This window comes from Crocodylus siamensis, chromosome 14, assembly GCF_052110815.1.
Source record: "Crocodylus siamensis isolate JL-2025a chromosome 14, ASM5211081v1, whole genome shotgun sequence".
In the NCBI taxonomy this organism is placed as follows: domain Eukaryota; kingdom Metazoa; phylum Chordata; order Crocodylia; family Crocodylidae; genus Crocodylus; species Crocodylus siamensis.
The window spans coordinates 8,570,163-8,591,858 of record NC_143408.1 but is presented as its reverse complement, the minus strand read 5'-3'; the positions used below and the strand labels follow the sequence as shown (position 1 = coordinate 8,591,858).

The 21,696-nt window shown below is 44.7% G+C and overlaps 1 protein-coding gene across 2 annotated transcripts in view; it reads right to left on the bottom strand.

Annotated features, from left to right (window-relative positions):
• The window catches only part of FZR1 (fizzy and cell division cycle 20 related 1), a 33,323-nt gene extending 15,582 nt beyond the window's left edge, over positions 1-17,741 (bottom strand). Inside the window, exons 1-6 of one of the 2 annotated variants that reach the window (XM_090027348.1) lie at positions 17,639-17,708; positions 7,278-7,318; positions 4,930-5,066; positions 1,134-1,259; positions 747-810; positions 79-206 (exon numbers count right to left, since the gene is read on the bottom strand). In XM_090027348.1, the coding sequence (XP_089883474.1) occupies positions 79-206; positions 747-810; positions 1,134-1,259; positions 4,930-4,998 (387 nt within the window). In that variant the 5' untranslated portion in view covers positions 4,999-5,066; positions 7,278-7,318; positions 17,639-17,708. Of the gene's footprint in view, positions 1-78; positions 207-746; positions 811-1,133; positions 1,260-4,929; positions 5,067-7,277; positions 7,319-17,638 lie in introns of both variants that reach the window. The other variant, XM_090027347.1, reaches the window with a different exon arrangement.
• Between the last annotated feature and the right edge of the window lie 3,955 nt (positions 17,742-21,696).

The following is a 21,696-nucleotide window of genomic DNA, read 5'->3' as shown; positions in this document are numbered from 1 at the left end:
AGGAATGCCTGCTCCTCTCTGCAAGTTATAGCACAAGCATTGAAGATTAAAAGATGTTTTTCCATTAGCCACACTTACTGTGAAGAGGCTCTTCTTCTCTGGTGTAGACGGTTGCAGCCTCCTGTCCTCTGTTTGAGGATCCTGCACCTTCTCAATCCCTGCTCCCAAGAGTTCATTCTTCAGCAAGGCAGAGTATGCAAGGCCATCTGTATCAACAAAGACACATGCTTGAGTGAAGCCCGAAACAAACAGACTGGACTAAAGCTTGAAACCCATAGCTGGAAGCGAGGATGCCATGTCTGGTCATCCTTTAAATTCAAATCCACTTATTTGCATGAGGAGAAGACAAAATATACCGCTAACCTCATTCCTAGCTTTATTCAGCCAAGACAGACATTTTTGGGAGAGGACTGTTCAAAAGAACAGAAAAGGGACCAAAGAGCCTCTCTCTTCTAAGTCATGAGCTCAGCAGCCCACCCAAAGTTCAATCTAGTTCTTTCTAAAGAAGTATCCACATCACATTTGTGCCAGGAGTGTTAACTTCTTTATTCAAGATTAGATTGGTCATCTGGAGCAAGATATCCTTCTCCACTGAGAAATGGTTCCAAGCAAAATGCAGGTCCAACACTAAGGCACCGAGAGGAATGCTTATATTTTTGCTGTTCATGCTTGTGACTTAGACTGGACTTCAGGCTCAAATCAAAGCTAAGAATGCAGGGGGAACAGTGGTACAAAAAACCCCTAACCTTTGCCATTGTCTGAGGTAGCATCCTTTGCTTTTCTGTTTTGACTCGGAGACTTTTCATTTTCCTGAAGGAAGAAAAATGCATGCTATCAAGCCAACCCTCGCATGAACAGAGATCTGAAAAAAATCTTTAAAAAAAATGTTGTTAATGGGAAAGGCACCATGCTCTTTAGAAATCTGCAGATGTATAGTCACAAAGATCAGGGACACAGTTGATGGTAACTCTCCAAGGAGACAAGTTCTGAATCAGCAAGAGAACTGATGCAGAGAGGGGGAAGAAGCAAGATCCTGCCAAATCAGCTTTGGTAACTCCTTGCAAGGTGTCACATCCTCCCCCACGCCTATCACCACAAGGCCTTGCCCTGACATTGCACAGTGCAATACTTACATTTATCCTGTGGAAGTTAATGCTCCAGTTGGCCCCAGCTCTGGAGGGAATAAACCTGTCTCCATGTTTACTTGGAGAAGACATTGGAGAGTTGGAAGGAGTCAGTGTTCTTCTCATCTCTGCTACCTGAAATTTGAAGGGTCAGGGAAAATCATACATACAGAAATAAACACTGTCAGAACAAGTTCAAATGGACTGCAGGGGGAGAGGGTGGGGATGAGACAAGAATTTGCCTTCCCCTGTAGTAGGGGGCATGGCCCTCTTGGATGTATTTTAGCAACCCTTGCAGTGGCGAGACACAGCCTCACGGTTGTATGACGTTCTTGATTTGCAGTTTTAGGAATAAATTAGACAAGTATTTGTATGGAATGGTCTGGATAGGGATGATCCTGCTCTGAGCCAGGGGCTGGACAAGATGACTTCCTAAGATCACTTCCAACCCCTACTTTTTTATGATTCTATGAAAGAGAGAAATGCTGGTCACAGGAAGATTGAAAGACCCCACAGAAATCCATTCTCCTTCAGGCCGCACAAATCTGGGACAGGCTGTAAAAGGTTGGCACCTTAAAAGCCTAACTGCACTCCCACCCTCACATCTTCAGGGGATCTTTGTGATACAGAATCTCTCTCCTCGTGCTTACTACTCATCTCAATTGTTGAGAGAATGTCCCTTGAAAGCTGGAAGACTGAAGGCAGGGCATTGGGTACAAGTAGGTATGTAAGGGGCAATGATAGAATGAAAAAAGACCCAGTTTTTAATCCTCTGTTTATTTTGCAACCCATCTCTTTCAATCTCTCCACACGTGAATATATGCATTACAATGCAATTTTAAAGATTTTTGCAGTGTTAGACAGCAGACAATGCTTTTAAGTGCCATTTCTTTCCTTGGAGTGAAGCCCGAGTAGCATTAAACTACAGTATACTAGTTACTTGTATATAACGTGCACCTGAATACAATACATATCTTGTTTTTGAAAGGTAGAATGAAGGAAAAATAAAAAAAGATTTTTCCAGCAACATGGCTCTGTAAAGCAGAGGCAGCTTAATCCTCAGCTCACCCAACCTCCCTGAAAAACAAAGCTGCTCACTGAAGACTGGTCTCCATATGTAGGATTTATGATTTTGAAAAGAGTTAGTTTCCAAGGCTGTGAAATAGGAAGAGGTAGACCAGGAGCTGCTACCAGACAGCAAAATAGCCCTAAGGTTAGTTTGATTAATGGAATCAAGGCCATTAAAAAGAAAAGACAACTATTAACAACTCTGGAATGAAAAGCAATGAGTCATTAAATCAGACTCCTGCACCTGCCTGAATACTAATACAATGGTGACTACACTGTGGGCAGGAATCAAAGCATGGTGCTTCTATCCCAGGAAGAAAGTCAGCTTTCCTGCTTAAAAACACATCCCAATTGGGGGGGGGAAATGGTGCATGGTGCGTGCAAAAAAAATATGGTATTAAGACATGCAAAGTGTCCCAAGTACGGGCAACTCAGATATTGCTTCGCCTTCCCATAAAACAGGATCTTATCTTGAAGGAATTTCACAGGCAAAAAAAAAAAAAAAAAAACCCCTCGTGCCACAGATGTTGCCAGGCGGGGGGCGATCCCCACTGCCCCCTACTGCCCCACGCTGCATGGGATGGTTCTGCATGAGCCCCCAAACCCCCCCTACCCTAGCCCTGCCACAGGTGCCCTGCACAGGCCAGCTCTGGCCCTTTAAGAAAAAACAAAAACAAAAAACCTGAAAAAACCCCAGGAGTCACCACTCCTGCCAGCGGGGGTGATCCTCGCTGCCCCCTCGCCACATGGGGGTTCTGCACGAGCCCCTAAAGCTCCAAGGCTGCACCAGGAGCAGTGAGTCCCAGGGCTTTTCTCTTTTTTTTTTCCTTATAGAGCCAGAGCCCCAGCAGGCAAGGTAGCCATAGGGGGCTCGTGCAGAGCGCCCCCATGCAGTGTGGGGCACTGAGAATCGCCCTCTGCCCAGCAGCACCCGGTGAGCACCGGGGCTTTTCTTTAAAGTACTGAGAGCTGGGGCTGGCAGGGGTCCCCCCCCATGGTCCCCTCCCCCTCTCCTAGTACTTACCAGCTTGGAGTGGCTGCAGCTTCCTGCTGTAGCCACTAGGGACTGCCCCAATCAAAGCTCTCACAGAGAGCTCTGAATCAATTCGGACCTTTAAATTGATCCCCCGATTCAATCTGGATTCAGAGATTTGGCCACCGAATCTGGCCGAATCTCCTCCAAATCGAATCACCACCCAAAGCTTCACACAGCCCCACCCACTAGATCTGTACTGCTGTCCCAGAGCATACTGAGGTTCTGCTGCAGCATACAACTACAAGCCTGGTTGGAGTAGTTGGATGCACAGAGAAGATGGAAGGTTTTGTTAGGGTTTAAGGTAAATACTGCCCTAACGTACTGTTCCAAGGTCCTTGTGGCATTGCTATGGAGCAGTGTTATGGCTGGGTCGTGTGGGAAGTATCACTTTAACACTATTTCCAAATTCATTAACATTAGTGTACTGTTCTTTCTAGGATGTCAGTCTTTGGGTAGGAGGCATGTAAAGGGGATTCTTTGTGTGTATTACTGCAGGCCTGAGACCCCTCAAGTCATGGATCAGGACCCAACTTTCCATTTCAGATTCCTTAAGTCTGCTAGATATACAGGTGTCCAACAGCATTCCTTCAAAGAGCATTCAGCATCAGTTGCCATTTCAACTTAGTGTTGAACCTAGATCAGTTAGACCAAGAGTGGCCAAATCATTGCATGCGTGGCATAAGCAGCTGATGAGTGACACAGGAGCCCTGGGCTTTCAGTAAAGAGAAGCAAGAAATGGAGGCAGGGGCCAGAGGCACTCTGTGGAGGGAAGCAGGGGCAGGAAGGATGCAAACTCGCGGGGGGGGGGGGGGGGGCGGAGATAAGGAGGGAAGAAGGGGGCAGGGATCAGAGCAGAGAGGGTTTAAACTTATGGCATGGCTAGCAAAAGGGTTAGTCACCACTGAACTATACCATATGGGATCACTGCAGAAGAGAGTTTGTCTTTAAAGTCCAGGCTAACAATTAGTAATGTGTGCAATATCTATATGGTTAGTAATAGACATGTACTGAAACAGCTTAATCTCCCCTCCCCCACCCCCAAATCCCATGGGACGTTTTAAAAACTTTAACTAATGCATATAAATGACCTCTTTATGATGTTGCAGTTGGTGACCAAGGAGGAAGCAAAAGATAAAGGGCTCTGCAATATCACCAAGGAGTTCTGGAGCCAGCAGAGGCGCATGAAGCCAGTGTGGTGTCGGTTCTATTATACGTGTTCTAAAGTGGAATTACAGTTTAAATCTTCAAGGATCAGATATGGCTGAAACATGGGGAGAACGTGCAACTTGGATATCCTGCCCTCCGATGATATTTTCCCATGGTACTAGTCTCTCCTTCTCTAAAGCTCGATTAACAACCCCAAACTATTTACATTCCAGGAGTACCCAATGTCATTATGTAGCTCCTCAATGCCATTTTTATTATGTCAAGTACCGAGTAAAGATGCTATGTCCCCAATTAGACTTCCAAGTATTACATATATAATATAGAGATTAAACTGATTTTAAATGACAAGTTAGCTACGTTAACCAGTTGTTTGCAGCAGCTGTTTTCCAGAACTCAGAAACTCAGTGAAGGTTTAATAGTCTGATCTCCCCCTCCCACACCCCTTCTTTAATAAACGGCTCAAATTGTAAAATCTGAAAGGAGGGACAGTAAAAAGATATTACAGGTCAGGGAAACCTGAGTCTGCATACTTACACAAGGCATCGTATTTTCATTCTGTATGTTGATTTGGCGCAGGAGACGTCTCTCATAATCCTGGTCCATGGTAGACAGGGAATTGGGGAGTTCAAATCCTAAAACCTCGTATTCATGGAGTTCAATCACCAATCAGTCTGATGCAACAACAGGTTGGAATGGGGGTGGGGGAAAAAAGGGAATGGGGTGTTAAATGCAGCACATCTCTAAAACACACTACCTATGCTTTCTCCTTACCCTACTGGATATCCAAAATGCTCAGAGACATTTGTATATTAATCCATACAACTAGAAAAGTAGACAAATATCACCTCCAAATTTCTACCAACCTATGAGAAGGCACAGACAGGCTATATGAGCTGTCTAAATGCACATAAGCAAGTCAGTGACAGATCAGAAAACCCAGAAATCCCAGTTTTACTATTTTATAGCACAGTAGTCAGAAATTCAAGTGGTCAAGCTTATCAGAATGTTCTTTCAATAGGTGATTGGGAACATTACACACTAGTAGTTCCTTAACAGCTAACATAACTCTTATCATTTTGTGCGGCTAGCTGAGCACAGGGCACATTTCTACTGCAACCAGAGGGACAGCTGCAGCACCGGTTACTAAGATAGGTCAAGTGACAATAGTGAACAAATTGCAGCAGTGTGGACTTCAGCACAAATTAGCCACTTACCTACCCAAGACTGTAGGTAGACATCTAAAGACTGGGCTGGAGCCCGTGTCACTATGGTCGCATCTCTGCGGCAAGTGAAAAGGTGCTATAGACATACCCAAGGTAGCAGGGGTACAACCAGTAGCCTCATGCAATGGAGACAACACAAGCCTGCCTGGGATACTATGTAAATACTTAGTTACTGAAGCCTGTGCTGCTATCTTTCCTACCCGATTTAAAAAGCTCTCTTCAAATAGATCTATAAGAACTACAAAGACACTTTTGGACTACAGTGATCATCTCTCTCTAGTCTCTCCAGCAATGATTCTTAGCCTTTTTAAACTTATGTCACCTCTCCGTAACTTTCCTGAATTTAGCAGTACCTCATTTTCCAGGAAGCACATGTAGGGCTAGACTGGGAAGATGCTAGGGCTGGAAGGAGCACTCCAGTCTGTATTAGGTGCACCTGATAAACCTAAGGCAGGCAGGAGCATGTCCTCCTTTCAAGGGTGTCATAGCACTCGCACCAGCACCAACACTGAGGCCAGCTGAAACTGCTCCACACACCTGTTTCCAGGAAGCACGTGCAAGGCTAGACCAGGAAGCAGATGCAGGAAGAGGGGGTGCAGACAAACCCAATACCAACAACAATACTGCCTCCTGCTGCACCTGCTTCCCAATCCAGGCCCACTCCTGTATATGCCTTGTTTTTTGGGAGATTTTTGTTTGCTTTTTTTTTTTTTTTTTTTTTTTTTTTAAACTTGCTAAGTTTTCCTGAAAACTAAGGACTTTAACTGCAGCAAGGTGAAACTACCCTATGCAGGAAATGCTGGCACCGTGGCCCCTTGAAAAGGTCTTGCAGGATCCTGGATGAGGAACACTGCTCTACTGAGCATGTCTCAGTCAAGGGCTCCAGGATGCCACGACTTTGAGTAGGTACATGTATACATTTGGTCGCTAGATTTTAACTAAGTGTCCAGTACAGAATTAAGCTTGTAACACTTGTAATGCTATCTTAAAGTGACATACTCTTACAGCTTTTCAATTACTAACGTCTGTACTATTATATTACAAGATCACACTTTGTTCATCACTCATTACTGACAGGACTCTTTGAGATCCTTCTTTGCAGAAAAACAACTGAGGAAGACTTCACTCATCACTCAAATGCAGCCACTTTTTAAAAAAATAACAACAGATGGGTAAACACCCATTTTCCTTAGATGGACCAGCCGAGTAATACAAGTTTCCCTCACTTTATGTGGGTTCTGTATTTGCAAATTCGCTCTTATGCGATGAACCTTTTTATACCAAAGATGTTATTTGCAAGGTAAACTCACTCTTGTGAGATCGGTGTGGTGGAAGCCCGCAGTTAGCTGCTTTGTGTGGTGCATTGTGGGAGTGACATGCACCAAAATAGTCTCCTGTGTGGATCTGTGCTCCTCACTTGTTGTCTGGGACACACATTAGTGTAGCTGCCATCCCCATTATAGTGTCCCGCTAGCTTCTCTCCAACCCCTCTCCCTGTGCTTGTGTGTACTTTTGTCTGCTGTTGGCAAGTACCAAAATTGTCTTGTAGAAGTGGTAGAAATGGGTCTGGGGGTCAGTACAGTCGAGGTCTTGGAACATATCCCTATTTGTTACATTGTAAAGTGGGCTCCCTTTTTAAAAAAAAATCAAGTTACGCACCATTTTCCAGGAAGACATGTACAGCGCAAAGCGAGGGAAACCTGTATACAGATAATAAAGCTGATAAGAATAGGGACTACCCAGACAGGATTTTGGGAGCACAGGTACACATGCTAAAACTGTTTATGTTCTTAAACATTAAAAGATGAGGAAGAACACTGGATATGGACAATAGCCAGACAGGTTTTAATAGTCAGATCAACCATGATTTCTGTAGCTTTCCAGATTACAAGCGCTTGAAACTAAACACCTTAACTTTATATCAACACAAGTAAAAACTAAAAATTAGAGAATCAAGTAATCTGTAACAGCGGTTCTCAACCTTTGAGTCAAGGCTGTCCTCAGAAAATGCCAGATTTGAGTTTTTACTCTTTGTTGGGTACAAAAAAAAAACCAACGAGCAATTCTCTGATTGCAAAGAATTCAGGCAAAGCACAACAGGTCAGCATTTTTACCGCTATAGATGACTATTCGGAAACTCTGGGTTTACCTTGTGAATCATGTCACATATAATAGTGCTAATGTTGCATGGCCCCACCACATCATCCTTAAAAGGATTTGAAGGCATTGTGGGACACCACAAAACCCTGGCTGAGAATCAAGTCTCTTTGGGTAAATCCAGTATCTTTTATTAGACCAATTCAAATAGTTGGAAAAAAAAATCTTTGCAAGCTTTTGGGTACAATTACCCTTCAATCAGGCAGAGGAAGTGTCTGGCTGAGAATCACTAATTTAGGGGTACATTACTTAAATCACCTTACATATTTTAGTGGCTTTACTATTCCTATAGAGTTAGGTTTTCCTAGAATAAATAAAAAAGCAGAACATCAATATAGCCTATGTGCAACATCTAGCTAAACAGTTTAGCTTCAACCACAGGAAGAAATCACTTGGATAGACATTTTTAAAACCAAGTGTTCAACTTTTGCTCAATAGAGGGGTCAAGAGAGTTCCGCTATGATTGAGCTAGTGGCAAAGTCTGCGTTACATACCCAATACCAAAATTTCCTGAAGACTGGGTAGAAACAGACATTTCTCACAAGACAGCAACAAGGCCAGCCAAAGTATATAGTTTAACTACATTCATTTGAATTTTAACTATGTTGACTATTTAAACTGGCACTCAGAATGTTATTTCAAAAGAATGTTTAAATGAGCAGTCACTATTCTTGATCTTGTGGAGTTTTTGCTCTTTTTAAATGCAATTCCATTCTAAGAGATACAAGAGAAAACCTAAAATACATTTCAAGAAAATATTTCTTGTAGAACAAAAAGTTATGATGCAATTCAGTCACATTAAGTTGAGAACAAATTTCCCTCATGTGATTAAAGCTGTTCTGTATAGTTTCAAGCATTTATACCATCATTTATTGTTTTTAACTGCAGAAAAGCTGGATCAGAGGGCTGCAATTTATTTTTTCAAGTAAAAGTTAACAGGCCTTAACAACAAATATACTGTAGTCCATCAAAATATAAACCAGCATGCATTGTTCTTCAACCTACATTTTCAAACACTAATTTACAAACCTAGAATTCTTAACAATAAAAATGCCTAGTTTTGCCTTAATTTAAAAACAAAAAACAAAAACGGGGGGAGGGGGGGCAAGGAAGCCAACTTAAGTTGACCAACTTTCATGCACAAAAAACTTTCCAAAAGTTAGAAAGGCTACCCAAGAAAAAATAAATTAATGCTTAATGAGGGTTAAGTACAAGCCACAGATAACAGTAACATACTGAAGTCCAAAGTATTACCAACAACTCTCAAAGAGCCTTACATAAATTATGGGAAAATCACTTTCGGAGAGGAAAACTAGAAAGAGGTTAAATGATCTGCTTAAGGACAGAATCAAACCCAAGCCTCCTAGCTTCCAACCCTTCAAATTGTCATACAATGCTTTCGCCAATTCAGACTACTACTAAGCAACAGAAAAAGGTGTTGTATGTACAGCAGCTAATTATGAACACCTGTTTCCAAGACTGCTAAGACCCAGCTGTTAGAAAAATCAGTGCAAGCTAAATGCAAGTTGCTATTGTATAGCATGTAAGTTATTAAAAGGTCAAATTAAAACCATAAAGGATGATATTTAAGTGAGAACTCTTCATTCAGTTTAAGCCCGGATTTAAGAGGAATGAGCATCAATTCTTAGATGCATTAGTTTACACCAGTTTAACCACTGCACAGAGATGCTCCAAAATTTAAACCAGAATACTAAAGCACAAGTCCATCCATCTCATCTAAATGGATTAATAAACATTAATATTTTAAAGAGCTATAATAATGACTGATTTTTTTTTTGAAAACAGAAGCAGCTTTTCCATTAACAGAAAAAAGATAATGGCGTCCCTAGTGAATTAGTTACTATTGGCATTCAGAGTAGCTCACTCACTAGGCTGCTGAGATACAAAAATAATTTGTCACTATTCCCCAGGCTCTATCATGCATCTTGCATAGTCTATGAAGGCACATGCATAAGAAGTTTTATTTTTGACTAAAAGCAGTAACCATCAGCCAACGTCCTAGCTGCATCACAAGGGGTGCTCCAGAGGCAGCTCCAGGAGCATTAAAGAACCACCTCTTTGGGCACACCCAGGTAAGAATTAGGCCTGTGCAAAGTGGTTAGTATTAGTTTCAGATTCAGATCCGGCCAACTGAGAGGACAGCGATTCAATTCAGTGATTCGAATCACTGTCCCAATTCAGCCAAATCAGCCAGGCCCAGCCCGGCCCATCCTCACCAGCCTGGCAATGGCTGCCCCGCCTGCCCCAGCTCCCAGCACTTGTTAAAAAAACGCGACTCAGTGGGTGCTGCCAGACAGGAGGCAATCCCCGCCGAGGTGCATGGGGGGGGGGGGTGTTGCACAAACCCCTTCAACACTCACCCAGCTCTCCCACAGGTGCTCCGCTCAGGCCAACTCTAGCCCTTTAAGGAAAAAAAAAAAGCCAAAAAACAAGAAAACCCCTGGACTCATACCACTTCTGTGGCAGGGACGATCCCCGCTACCTTGCACCATGTGGGGGACTCTGCACAAGCCTCCAAAGGCTCAAGGCTGCTGCCAGAGCACTGAATCCCGGGGCTTTTCTTGTTTGTTTTTTTCTTAAAAGGCCAAAGCTGGCCTGGCCGGGGCACCTGTGGGGGGTCCGGGGGGCTCATGCAGAGCCCCCTATGTAGCATGGGGCAGTGGAGGGCAGCAGGGATTGCCCCCCCACCCCACCTGGCAGCACCTGGTGAGCACCATGGCTTTTCTTTAAAGTACCGGGGCAGCCATGGGGGGGGCTGGCAGGGTTCCCCCATGGTCCACCCTCCCCCACCCCTAGTACTTTCCAGCTCAGAGCAGCTGCAGCACCCTGCTGCGGCCGCTGGGGACTGCCTGAATCAAAGCTCTCTAAATCTTTTCAAAGCTCTCTGAAGCTTTGGCATCGATTCATACCTTTAAATTGGTCCCGATTCGATTTGGATTCAGAGATTCAGCCACCGAATTGGGCCCAATAGAATCACCACCTGAAGCTCTGCACAGCCCTAGTGATCATGCACGTCTGGTGCGTGCCACAAACTGCACACACCACGCATGCAGGCATTTGCCACACTGCTAATTTGCAGCATGGTGGGTGTTTTTGACATTGGGGTGCTGCACGTGGCTGCAGCATGCGCCACCTGAAACTGGAGCCTGGCTAGCCAGAGTCATGCTCCAGCTGCTGGCCAGGCTCCGTGTGCTGAATCACTGCCACTGGAGCCACAGGAAGCTGGATCCTAGGTAAGGCTGCTGGGATGAACCCTGGCTCTGGCCCCAGCCTCTCCCACTCCACCCGGGGCAACTTGCCATGTACCAGAGCACACCTGCAAGAGTATTCCTAGGGGACAAACAGCAGCAGCATGGCTATGTGCCACTGCCGTTTGTCCCTGGGGAAAATACATACGCACACTTGTCTGGACACACCCTTTATGGCCGCAGACTCAGGTAAGATTTCAAAGCTCACGTTACTGACTGTTGAAGCTTCTGAAGTTAGACCGCAACACATTGCCAAACCCCTCCAAAACATGGGAATAAATAGCCCACCCCTCACCAAACACTCCTCCTCATCTCTGAGCTTACAAGGATCCACAATATCCCAACTTCTTTGGTACTAAGACCTTTGGGAGAGACAAAAAGATCCCAGAGGCCTAGTGATGAGTGGTATGCAGATCTCATAGTTTCATAGTTTCATAGTAGCTAGAGTCGGAAGGGACCTAGGTAGATCATCTAGTCCGACCCCCTGCCTTAGCAGGAAAGAGCACCGGGGTCAGATGACCCCGGCAAGGTGCTCATCTAACTTCCTTTTAAAAATCCCCAGGCTAGGAGCCTGCACCACTTCCCCTGGAAGCTGGTTCCAGGCCCTAGCCACCCTGACTGTGAAGTAGCGCCTCCTAATATCTAATCTAAACTTACCCTCCGCCAGTTTGTGACCGTTATTCCTGGTCACTCCTGGCAGCGCACGGGGGAACAGGGACTCCCCCAATACCTGCTGATCCCCCCTGACCAGTTTGTAGCAACTCACACCCAACTGCTACAAAATGTAGGAAATCTGACATCTCTTTAAGTCAGCTGGCTCAAGCAGAAACCAAGACAAGACCAGAATCATGCTGGTCTGAAAGCAAAGATACATTAAAGAATTAGCCAAAACATTGTTTCTGCCTTCCACTGCAACAATACAGCACCCAACTAGGAAGAGCTGTGCAGACTCAAGACCTGTTTGACTTCATCAAAAGCCTGGATAACTAGGTGCCATCCTTTACATCCATCTCGTCAGAAAGCCATACCCCTTCCTCATAATAAAGAACTTGATCACAGTGAATCAAGCATTTTTAACTTCCTGTATAAATTTCTGTAGTTTGCTGAATCTAAAGCTGTATGCAAAGGTAATGCCAAGAGTGCAGACTGCTCACCATCTTATGACTGAAGCTGCTGTGAGCACAACAAGTTCTTCAACTGCTTCTCAGGAAGCTTCTGATGCCAATGATCCTGATCTATTAATTGCTTTGAAAATTAACCCTGACTACATTAGAGACAGCATTGTGATCTGTATGCTGGACTGCAATTGTGCTCAGCCAGAACTATACAGATGACAAAACCAGAGAAAGACAGAGGGATTAACAATTTATATTTGGCAGGTTCTAACCAAGGAATACATTTCTAGAGTCTGACCACCTTTAGGATATACCATATAGCTTTGAAAAGCTTTACATCATGAAGAACTACTACCAATGAAACCAATGTTAGCTCTTTGCTTAGGGTAGGATTAAAGAACACAGAACAAAACACAACTGAGTTTTACCCTCATACAGAGACACACAGAAGATTCCATTAGGTCCACACAAGATTTGCTTTACTAACACTTAACTGAAAGAGACATGAATACTACAGCAGTGACTGAGCATCATCTTCCCCTCACTAAGGCAGGGGAACAGTCTACCAGGAAGAAATATTGTATTCCCACCCCCCAAAAAAAGAAAAAAGAAAAAGGTAAGTATACTTTCAGACCAATGGTATAAACATGCAGATCAATGCAGGACTCAAGGGGGAATGATCGTTTTTGAGACAATGCAAATTTTATTCCTTGCATACAAATGCCATATCCCAAGTGAGAAAATTCCTACAATCCCCTTCCTCTGCCTAATCAGCTGCTCTGGTTTCTGCCCCCTGCCCTGTATTCCCTTCCTGCTCTGCTTGCTGCTCCCTGCCCTATCTGCCACTGTTCTTCTTGTCCCTTCTGCGATCTGCCACATGCTACACAGAGACTATCTATATCACTCGTGGCATGATTGCTACATGCTGTCTACCCCGACTTAGTACATGCCCAAGTTTTACCAGAGAGCCTGAATCAATGGCCTCTGTCCCCAAAACAAGAACTTTGCACTTGTTTAATAAAAAGACCTGATAAGTTTCCTTATCACAGAAAGACAAACAGAAAGGGCAACATGAAAGGCAGAATGGAAGAACAGCTCTAAAAAAAAATCTTTCAATTCAAAGGCCTCAATGAATAAAGAAAGCTGTAGCAAAACAATGCAACAGTTGAAGTCCCCATCTCCTTTGCTGCAAAAAAGACTTTTAATCAAAAGGCAGAGAAAAAAAAAATCAAGCTCAATTCCAGCAGATCTTGTCAGGAACCTAGTTTTAGCATCTGAGATATTAAATCTCAGGTGAATTTCTTCAGAACCTCTGGTTATCTATATCTACGCTATTAACTCCCACTGATATACTGGACCACATTCTTTGCTGCCTATACTTTGTATACTTGGTACCCTCATCTATATCAGTGAAAGATGTGAATAAAATGCCACAATTTTCCACAGACATTAAAGGGCTACCCACTAATAAGAGCCAGGCCTAACTGAATTATTACTTCTTATAAAGCAACCAGAAACTAAACTGAATATATCACAATTAGAGTTTGACCTCTCACTTTCTCTGTACACAAGCAGGAACAACATAGAGTATGACAAACCCAGCTTCTTTCAAAGTACTCAACTGCTGTACCAGTACTTTGAGATGGAAGGGCGCTCACTGCAAGAGGAAAATCATTCAGTTTCTATGTCCCGTCAATCCTTGGCCTCTGCCAAGACTGCCAACAGGGGATGCAAAGGGCCAAATGTGCTCACCATGCATTGACCTGGTATTGCAGTGCTTCCAGGACCGGTGCAAAAAAAGCAGAAAAAAAAAACAAAAAAAAAAACTTCATGTACTGACCCCTGCCGTCAGAATTCTTTTATCCAAAGGTATTTTACATAAATTACTGGACAGAGAACAGAAAATTAAAAGTGTGTCAATAACAACAAGGAAAATTAAAAACAGAATCTAAATATCTCAAAAAAAATAATTGCAGAAAACTGGATTGCACTCTACATAGGATACAGATTGTATGAAGAAGGGACTGTTTTCCACATTAAAGAATCCAAATTCAGACTATATGGATTCTAGATGGGGACACACAAGAATAAAAGGAAGAAAGGTTACTGTATACAGTTTCATGAAATACTCTGACTACACACAAAACATATGGGCTTACTTTTTAGTAGCTTATGTTCTAGTTAAATAGAACTTTGCTAGATGGTTTGAGAAAAAATGGTTACTGCATGGGTAATCATGAGCACTAGAGATGGTACAGCTCAGCTACAACACCTGGCCTGAAACTTCCCTACTGAGCTGTCTTTCAAACCAATACCATACAGTTCAATACAAGCCCTGAAGATCTGACTGGAGAAACATCTAAATACTTTCACTATATTCATACATATACTATAAAAATAACTATACTTATTAGAATGTAGGTACTATTAGAATTTACCTTGATATTTTGTTGTTGTTTTTTAAACAACCCATAAGGAGTACAGGTTGTTAAAAGGCAAACATCCAGAGAACATCTGCTTTACTGAAACAAAGTATTAACAGATGCTGATAGATCTAAAAACAAAACATTTAATTCTCAATTCCACCTCCTAACAGAATTTTGCTGAAAAACAAGCAATTAAAAAGGAAGTCAGTTTGATCGCTGCATCCAATATTTCCACTACTTTGAATTCAATGTGGTTCTTGGCCATTTATGAACAAAAGTAGTAAGTCACAACATTTATAAATGTAGCAGCCCCTATTGACAGTTGCACAGAATTCTGTTTGTACATTAAAAATAATTTTTAATATGACAAACTGTTACCAGTAGGAGAACTGCTTTCAGTGATGAACTCTTAAGCATGAAGCACTGGGCTAGCATCATTAAACACACTAATTTGATAAGACTCAGCATTTCTCCCCAGGAAAGTGAGCACAGTGCCTTCAAGAGAGCTACAAATCAAATAAAATTCATTCAAGCAATGAAGTTTAAGACAGGCGCTTTGACAGATAACCCCAAGATGATCTAAGGTTTCATTTAGCTTTAATGACTATTCTAACGAAAAGCTCTTCCCTCGTACAAAACAAAAAAGCTGACTTCAGTGTTTCTAAACCAGCGAGTAATAAACTGCAGATCAGGAGCAGTACCTTTTTAAAAGGTATTAACAGAACCTTCTGATCTTAAAATACATGGAAAAAGAAAATGCTTGGGAGGGGACAGTCAATAAGCTTTTACATGTTGGCTGCTTGTTTATATACAGGCCAGACCACTGATATTATGCTGTTGCTTTTAATATGTATTCAGTGGGGTTTGAGAGCTGAATTTGGGGATGGCTCCCAATGGGTATGCCCATCATGCCATGAAAGGCACCATCACAGTTACTGCTACAGCTGACAGTGAGACAGTCAGTCATATTAATCTGAAGTCAAGTAGAAGCCAGGCTAGATGTGTACATTAGAGACTAACCAAAATATGCACGTATAATTAGGGGCCGACCGAATTTGCAGCAGAAGGCAAAAACTGCTGTTCTTGCATCCTGCTGCTGATTGGCCAAAGGACCCCAACAGTCCTTGTGGTCCCTGACCAGGGTGGAGGCAAAGACAGCACCATATTTAAAACTGCAGTTTTCACTTTCCCATCAATCAAAAGCAGATGGAGAGTGGGGAGCAGCGGGGCCCCTCTGCCAATCAAATGAAGGGGGAGTACATGGGGGGGGGGGCCTGGAAAATTGAAAGCTATTGGGCACCCCACTCTGCTGTGAATTCAGTAGGTCTCTATCTAAAATATTATTTAGAGCTGTGCATATTGGATACCCGACCATCTCTTTAAGCCGCTGGACACACCACATACCGACTCAAGGATCCGTCTGCAGTCTTGTCATGAATACTGAGGCTGTACCCAGCTCACAAGACCCATAGGGACCTACTGAAGCTATAGATCACAAGTTTTTGTGGGCTGAAACTTACTTCACCTGCATGAAAGCAGATGATGAAGTGTGCTTCAGCTCACAGAAAATTGTGATGTGTGCACACACACGCACACACATGCATACACCTACTTCCAAGGTACCTCGAGATCTTTTCAAGAACGCCACAAGCTGTCACGCAACGTTAGCACTGCTAACATGATTCACAAGATAAACCAAGAAATTTTAAACAGGAATCTATGGTGTCCAAAGCATTCTGCCCTGGTAGCCCGAGTTCTTGACAGCAAAAGAACTGCACTATTTTTTCCTATCATCAAAAATAAATGAAAACCAAGTGCTAGCACTTTCTGAGGGACACCTCGAGTCTAAAAGGGCACATCTAGACGTGCTTTTTCTAACACGCATTAAAATTTAATACCTCCAATATGAGGTAATAAACAAATGCGCATTAGGCTGCCTTAATGTACAGTAATGAGCGTACATGTTTTTTAAGCGATTCTTAATGTGCAGTAGCCTATTTTACTGCATGTCAGCATAACTGCAGTTTTTTAGGTGTCACTTTAAATCACAGTACAATAGGCTACTGCACATTAAAAAGCACACGTAGATGCGCCCAAAGAGTTGAGAAGGAGTGCTCTAGACAGGTGCAAGTCTACGCAGCCCACTACTGGCTGTTTCAGCAAACAAAATAAGCAGTGACTAGGCCACAGGAGATGAACTGTCCTCTCACTTCCAAGAGAGACCCTTGCTGGCCACAGCTGAAGAGCACTGTATAAGCAGAGATGCCTCATACTCGAGCTGCGCACACTGGATACCTGACCATCTCTTTAAGCCCTTGGACACACCGTGTACTGACTCAAGCATTCGTCTGCAGCCTCATCATAAATGCTGAGGCCGTGCCCAGCTCACAAGACCTGAGGCAGAACGGAGAACAGCAGGATACGGACTCACCCAACTGTACTTAATATATGCCAAGATATTCATCAGGACATCTTCTGACAGGTTAAATTTAGGAAGCACTAAAACACGAAGACTGTTACCTCTGACAGCCGTTATATGCTTTTGTGCTACTGAGAGGTGCCAGCATGATCCTTGTGTGAAGCCCTCTCTTTCCCAGAGGAACTGACTTGGCAGTGCAAGCCTCCCTCGCCCTCCACCCCAAAGGGCCTCCTCGAGCATTTATGAAGCAAATTCACTCTGCACGGCCCTGCAGGGTTTCTGGAGCTGTCAGCCTGTGGGCACGTCCCTGCCTCCTGCCACTTACTCAGCGCTGGGCAAGCCTACACCGAGCCAGCTTGGCTGCCCCGCTGCTGGCAACCACAGGGAGGGACGCAGGTGGCCAAGACCCGGGGCTCCACCCAGGCTTCCCCGCAGCGCCCGCGGGAGCTGCCCGAGGGGGTCTGCGAAGGGACGTTGCCCCTGCCACCCGGGAGCAAGGAGGTGAGGCCAGGCCAGGCCAGGCCCGGCCCAACCCGGCCCGGCCCAGCCCCTCCGGCCTGAGCCCACAGCGAGGGCACCGGGGCCCCCGACCGCTCCGGGCCGAATCCCTCCCCAGGCCCCCGACCCCACTCACCTGCCCGTCCGGCCCTGCTCCGCCTCCTGTCAGTCTCCGCCGGCCTCACAGCTCCCAATATGGCGGCCGCTCCGCTCCCCCCACTGCCCCTGCCCCGCCCCCGGCGCGGGGCATCACGGGAGCCCCGCCCCCGGGCCCGTTCGAATCAATACAGGAAGGAAGGAAGGACGCGTTTGTTGTTGTGGCAACCGCTGCGGCCTGTCCGCGCCACCCGGCCTGTGCTCGAGTTATGCCGTCATGTTGTGACGAGATGGTGCAATGAGCCGCGCTGACGTGACTGGCAGGGGCTGGTTCACCACAGCGGGGGCAGGGGGTACTGCGCTGCGCTGCACCGCAGTGGCCCAGGGCATATCCGATCCCCCCCACTTCTTGACCGATACTGGACTGGAGGGAATGGGGCTGGGCCCCGCGCCCAGGGGCAAAGCTTCTTGCTACAGCCCAGCGGTGGCCCGTAGTCATATGAAGATGTTTCTCGGCAGGGAGGTGTGTGATGACCCAGTATGGTTCACACAACAGATTTTATTACAATCTTTCCAATATTTCTTCTGATTCTTAAAGCCTCAGCTCCTGCAGTCAAGTGCTTATACAAGACTGTTGGCTTTATTGGTTATAAAAAATAAGCCTCTGATTGCTTCTGTGCAAAGAAAAGTGTGACCCGGGTGAAACCTAAGGTCCCAAAAACCAAATGAAGGATTTTTAAAGAAGCCTGAGACCTCACCTCCTAAACCTTGTCTGACTTGATCCCAAATGCATAGATGATCTAATACAGAATATTACCCTAAAGAAATCCTTGCCTCTTGCCTAATTTCTGCACCATCACAGCTGCATCATCTGGATACTACTGGTTTTAAAGACGTCTACTTGATTTAAACATAATCACGTGATTTGGGTGGAGTGACTGAAATGCTCGGGCGTGGCGACGTTTCGGATATTTCTGCCTCCTTTCCCTGTGGCAAAAAAGTCCATTTAATACATTCACAATGCAGTGAGAACACAAACTCCAATCTGTGTTCAAGTGTCTTACGATGATGAAGGATCATCTCATGACGCCCTGTGAAAAATGAAGGGTTGGTGTATGCCTCTTCAGTCCATGGCTTCGAAGGTTGATTTGCCGTGGTTCTGGCTGCTGGGATCAAAGGCAAGTTCTCCTGGGAGCTTAGAATGAGATACGAATCGCAGGATTGCTGACGCTCGCAACTTTATGGCAAGCTAAGAGATTTTCATCTGTTTTCCATGATGCTTGCAGTTGTGGCAGGAATAGGCTGCAACTCAGAAATTTGAGTTTAGCTGACTTTAGTATAACCTGTAGCCAAGAGTTCAGCTTCCTTGGGTAGGCAGCAGCTAGCTCACAGTGACTCCAGTCTACAGTTCTCCCAGCAGAAGGCATGGTGTGATTTCGAGCCCTGATTTCGAGCTGTGACCGTGAGGAATGGCACAGCAACTTCAGGCCCAGGTTTTGATGGCATTGGGAATGGAGAGTGTTAGTCTTGGGGGAGTGCTCAGACACTCCGGGTAGTACATGGGAGGAGGAACGAATGGTGGCAGCTCTCAGCACCAGTATCAGTCTGTCTCAAAAGGAGTCCTTGCACAAATCCCAGGATGAAGTACAGCTTCAGCTGGGATTACCAGCATTTCCTAACTATGAACTTAATAATGAATTTCAGGATCAAAATGGCCAGTGACCTGTTGTATCCAGGTAATCCTTGGAGGGTTTGATAAATGTTAAAGGAAATTAAATATACCCAAGCACTTCTCTTTTAGAGGATCTGTCTTTGGTAGACAGACAGCCCACCATATTTTAGCAATACGCTGAACAAGAAAAATGATTTTGAAATGTTTTTCATGGAATCTTGGAGAAGTAGGGCGGGAAGTGACCTCAGGAGGGCAGGCAGTCAAACTCCCTGCTCAAAGCAGGATCATCCCTATCCAAACCATCCTATACAAATATTTGTCTAACTCAGGGGTCAGCAGCCTATGTGCTGGATCCAACCTGCAGAGGTCTAATCCAGCCTGCAAACTCCAATCTGGCCCAGGGGATTGGTGGCACGGAGCTTTGCCATGCTACCCAGGCCCTTTCTAGCGCTTTGCAGTGTCTGTACTTTCTTTGCTGCAGAGAGGTCAGGAATCTGCAGCAAAGGTGAGGCAGCTGTCAGCTGGAGGGGAGGGGAGAGGTGGAAGGAAGTGTGACTTCCGGCTTGCAGCCAGGGCCAGGTCACAAGCTCTGGCTGCATTGGCAAAAGGTGACTGGTCCCTGGTCTAACTCATTCTTACACTACATGAACAACCCTCTTATGCAACTGCCAACACAATGCACCAAAAACACCTAATCTGCCACAGGCAAAGTGTGGGATGAAGGCAATGTTAATGTCCTGCCACTGCAAGGACATTGCTAGATCCGAGGAAGAGGGCTGTGCCCCTACTAAAGAGGAAGACAAAACTCCCACAGTCCATGCTGATCTGATCATGGGGTAGATCTCAAAACCGTGGAGTATATCCTGATCCCAGATGTGGTGAACAATCTAACCCTGACTGGAGTAACAAGACCCTCTAGCCAGGAACCTCTGGATTTTGTAGTCCTAGTTAGTAGAAGCACTGTCATACAACCCAGTCAAAGTCCCAGCTTTGGCTACAGCTGAACACCCAATGCTTCTGAGGAGGGAGAGGGAAATGCTGACATCAGTAGCAACAGGAAGGGGAAAAGTTCCTTCCTGGCCCCATGTGGTAACCAGCAAAGCCCAGGAGCATGGGTTAATAACCAGACACTTTCCACTCTGCACTACAGCCTGGGAACTGTGAACACAACTGCACATAACACACACCCTGATTACAGAGCCAGAACTCTCTATCATCTTATCCCCAGCTCCTTTAATCTTCTCTTGTGACCAGTCTGGTTGTAGAGCTCTTCTTCATTCACCCAATGCTGAACCTGGCCCTTTCCAGTTTCCCCCTGCTCTGGGCTGCAGAGCTCGTCTCATGATCTCCAAGCAATGTGTATTTTGCTGGAGTTTCTTGAGCTTTCAACTGTTGCTTTCAGAACACACTACAGGCTTTGCTTCTCCTAGATCATCCCTGACTAACGCTTATCCAAGCTCTTCTAGAAAACCTCTGGTGAAAGAGATTATATAACTTCTTTTTGCAGTCTACTCCACAGACCTGACAGTGAAGAAGTTTTTCCTAATGTCCAATCTAAGTGTACCGTACTGCAATTTCAACCCACTGGTATGTGTCCTACTCAGCAACAATGGAGAAAAGGTGCTTTCTCTCTTCTTTATGGTAGCCCTTCAGAGATTTGAAGATTGGTATCGTATCCCCTCTTAATCACATTTCCACAAGTTGAACAGGCTTATTTCTTTGAACCTCTCCTCATATGACTTGCATTCCAAGCACTTCATCATTTTGTTGCCTGCCTTTGAACCTTCTCTAATTTTTCCATGTTGTTATTAAAATGTGGAGTCCAAAACTGTTTTATTTTATTCCTTTTTACTGCTGTAATGCCATAAACTATAGTAATATGGTTTCCACATTTCTAACAAAGCCCAATCTCCTGTGATTAATCAGATACTTGGCTCAACTCTGTAGGGATGCCTATTAACAATCAACCAAATAGTCAAGAGTGAGGCTAAGAAAGCTGAGTTTATTCATTTTAAAAAATAACCAATTTAGAACCAGTTATGCCACTGTGCTCAATCCTGACCTTTCCCAAATGTTGGGTGAGCTGGGGAGGAAGCAGTTTGATACCTGAGCTCCAAGAAGGGACCAGGGTGTAGATTCTGTGCAGGTTAGGAGTTTGGTGATAATCAGAATCAGGGTTCTGCGGCAGGTTTTGGGAGGATGATCTGCCCCTGAGTTTTCAATCTGAGCAGATTGAAATGAATTGCAAGCTGAATTCTGGGTTTGACTCAAAGGGGAATTGAAGACAGAGTTCTGGGTGCAGGTCAGGATAGGGGGAGTGTCTGAGCTCTGGCTACTAGGATTGTGGAGAGAATTGGAATTTGAGTTCTGATCACAGTTTGTTCCCGCTTCCCCTCATCCTGCCTTCTCAGGGCCCCTTGTGTTGC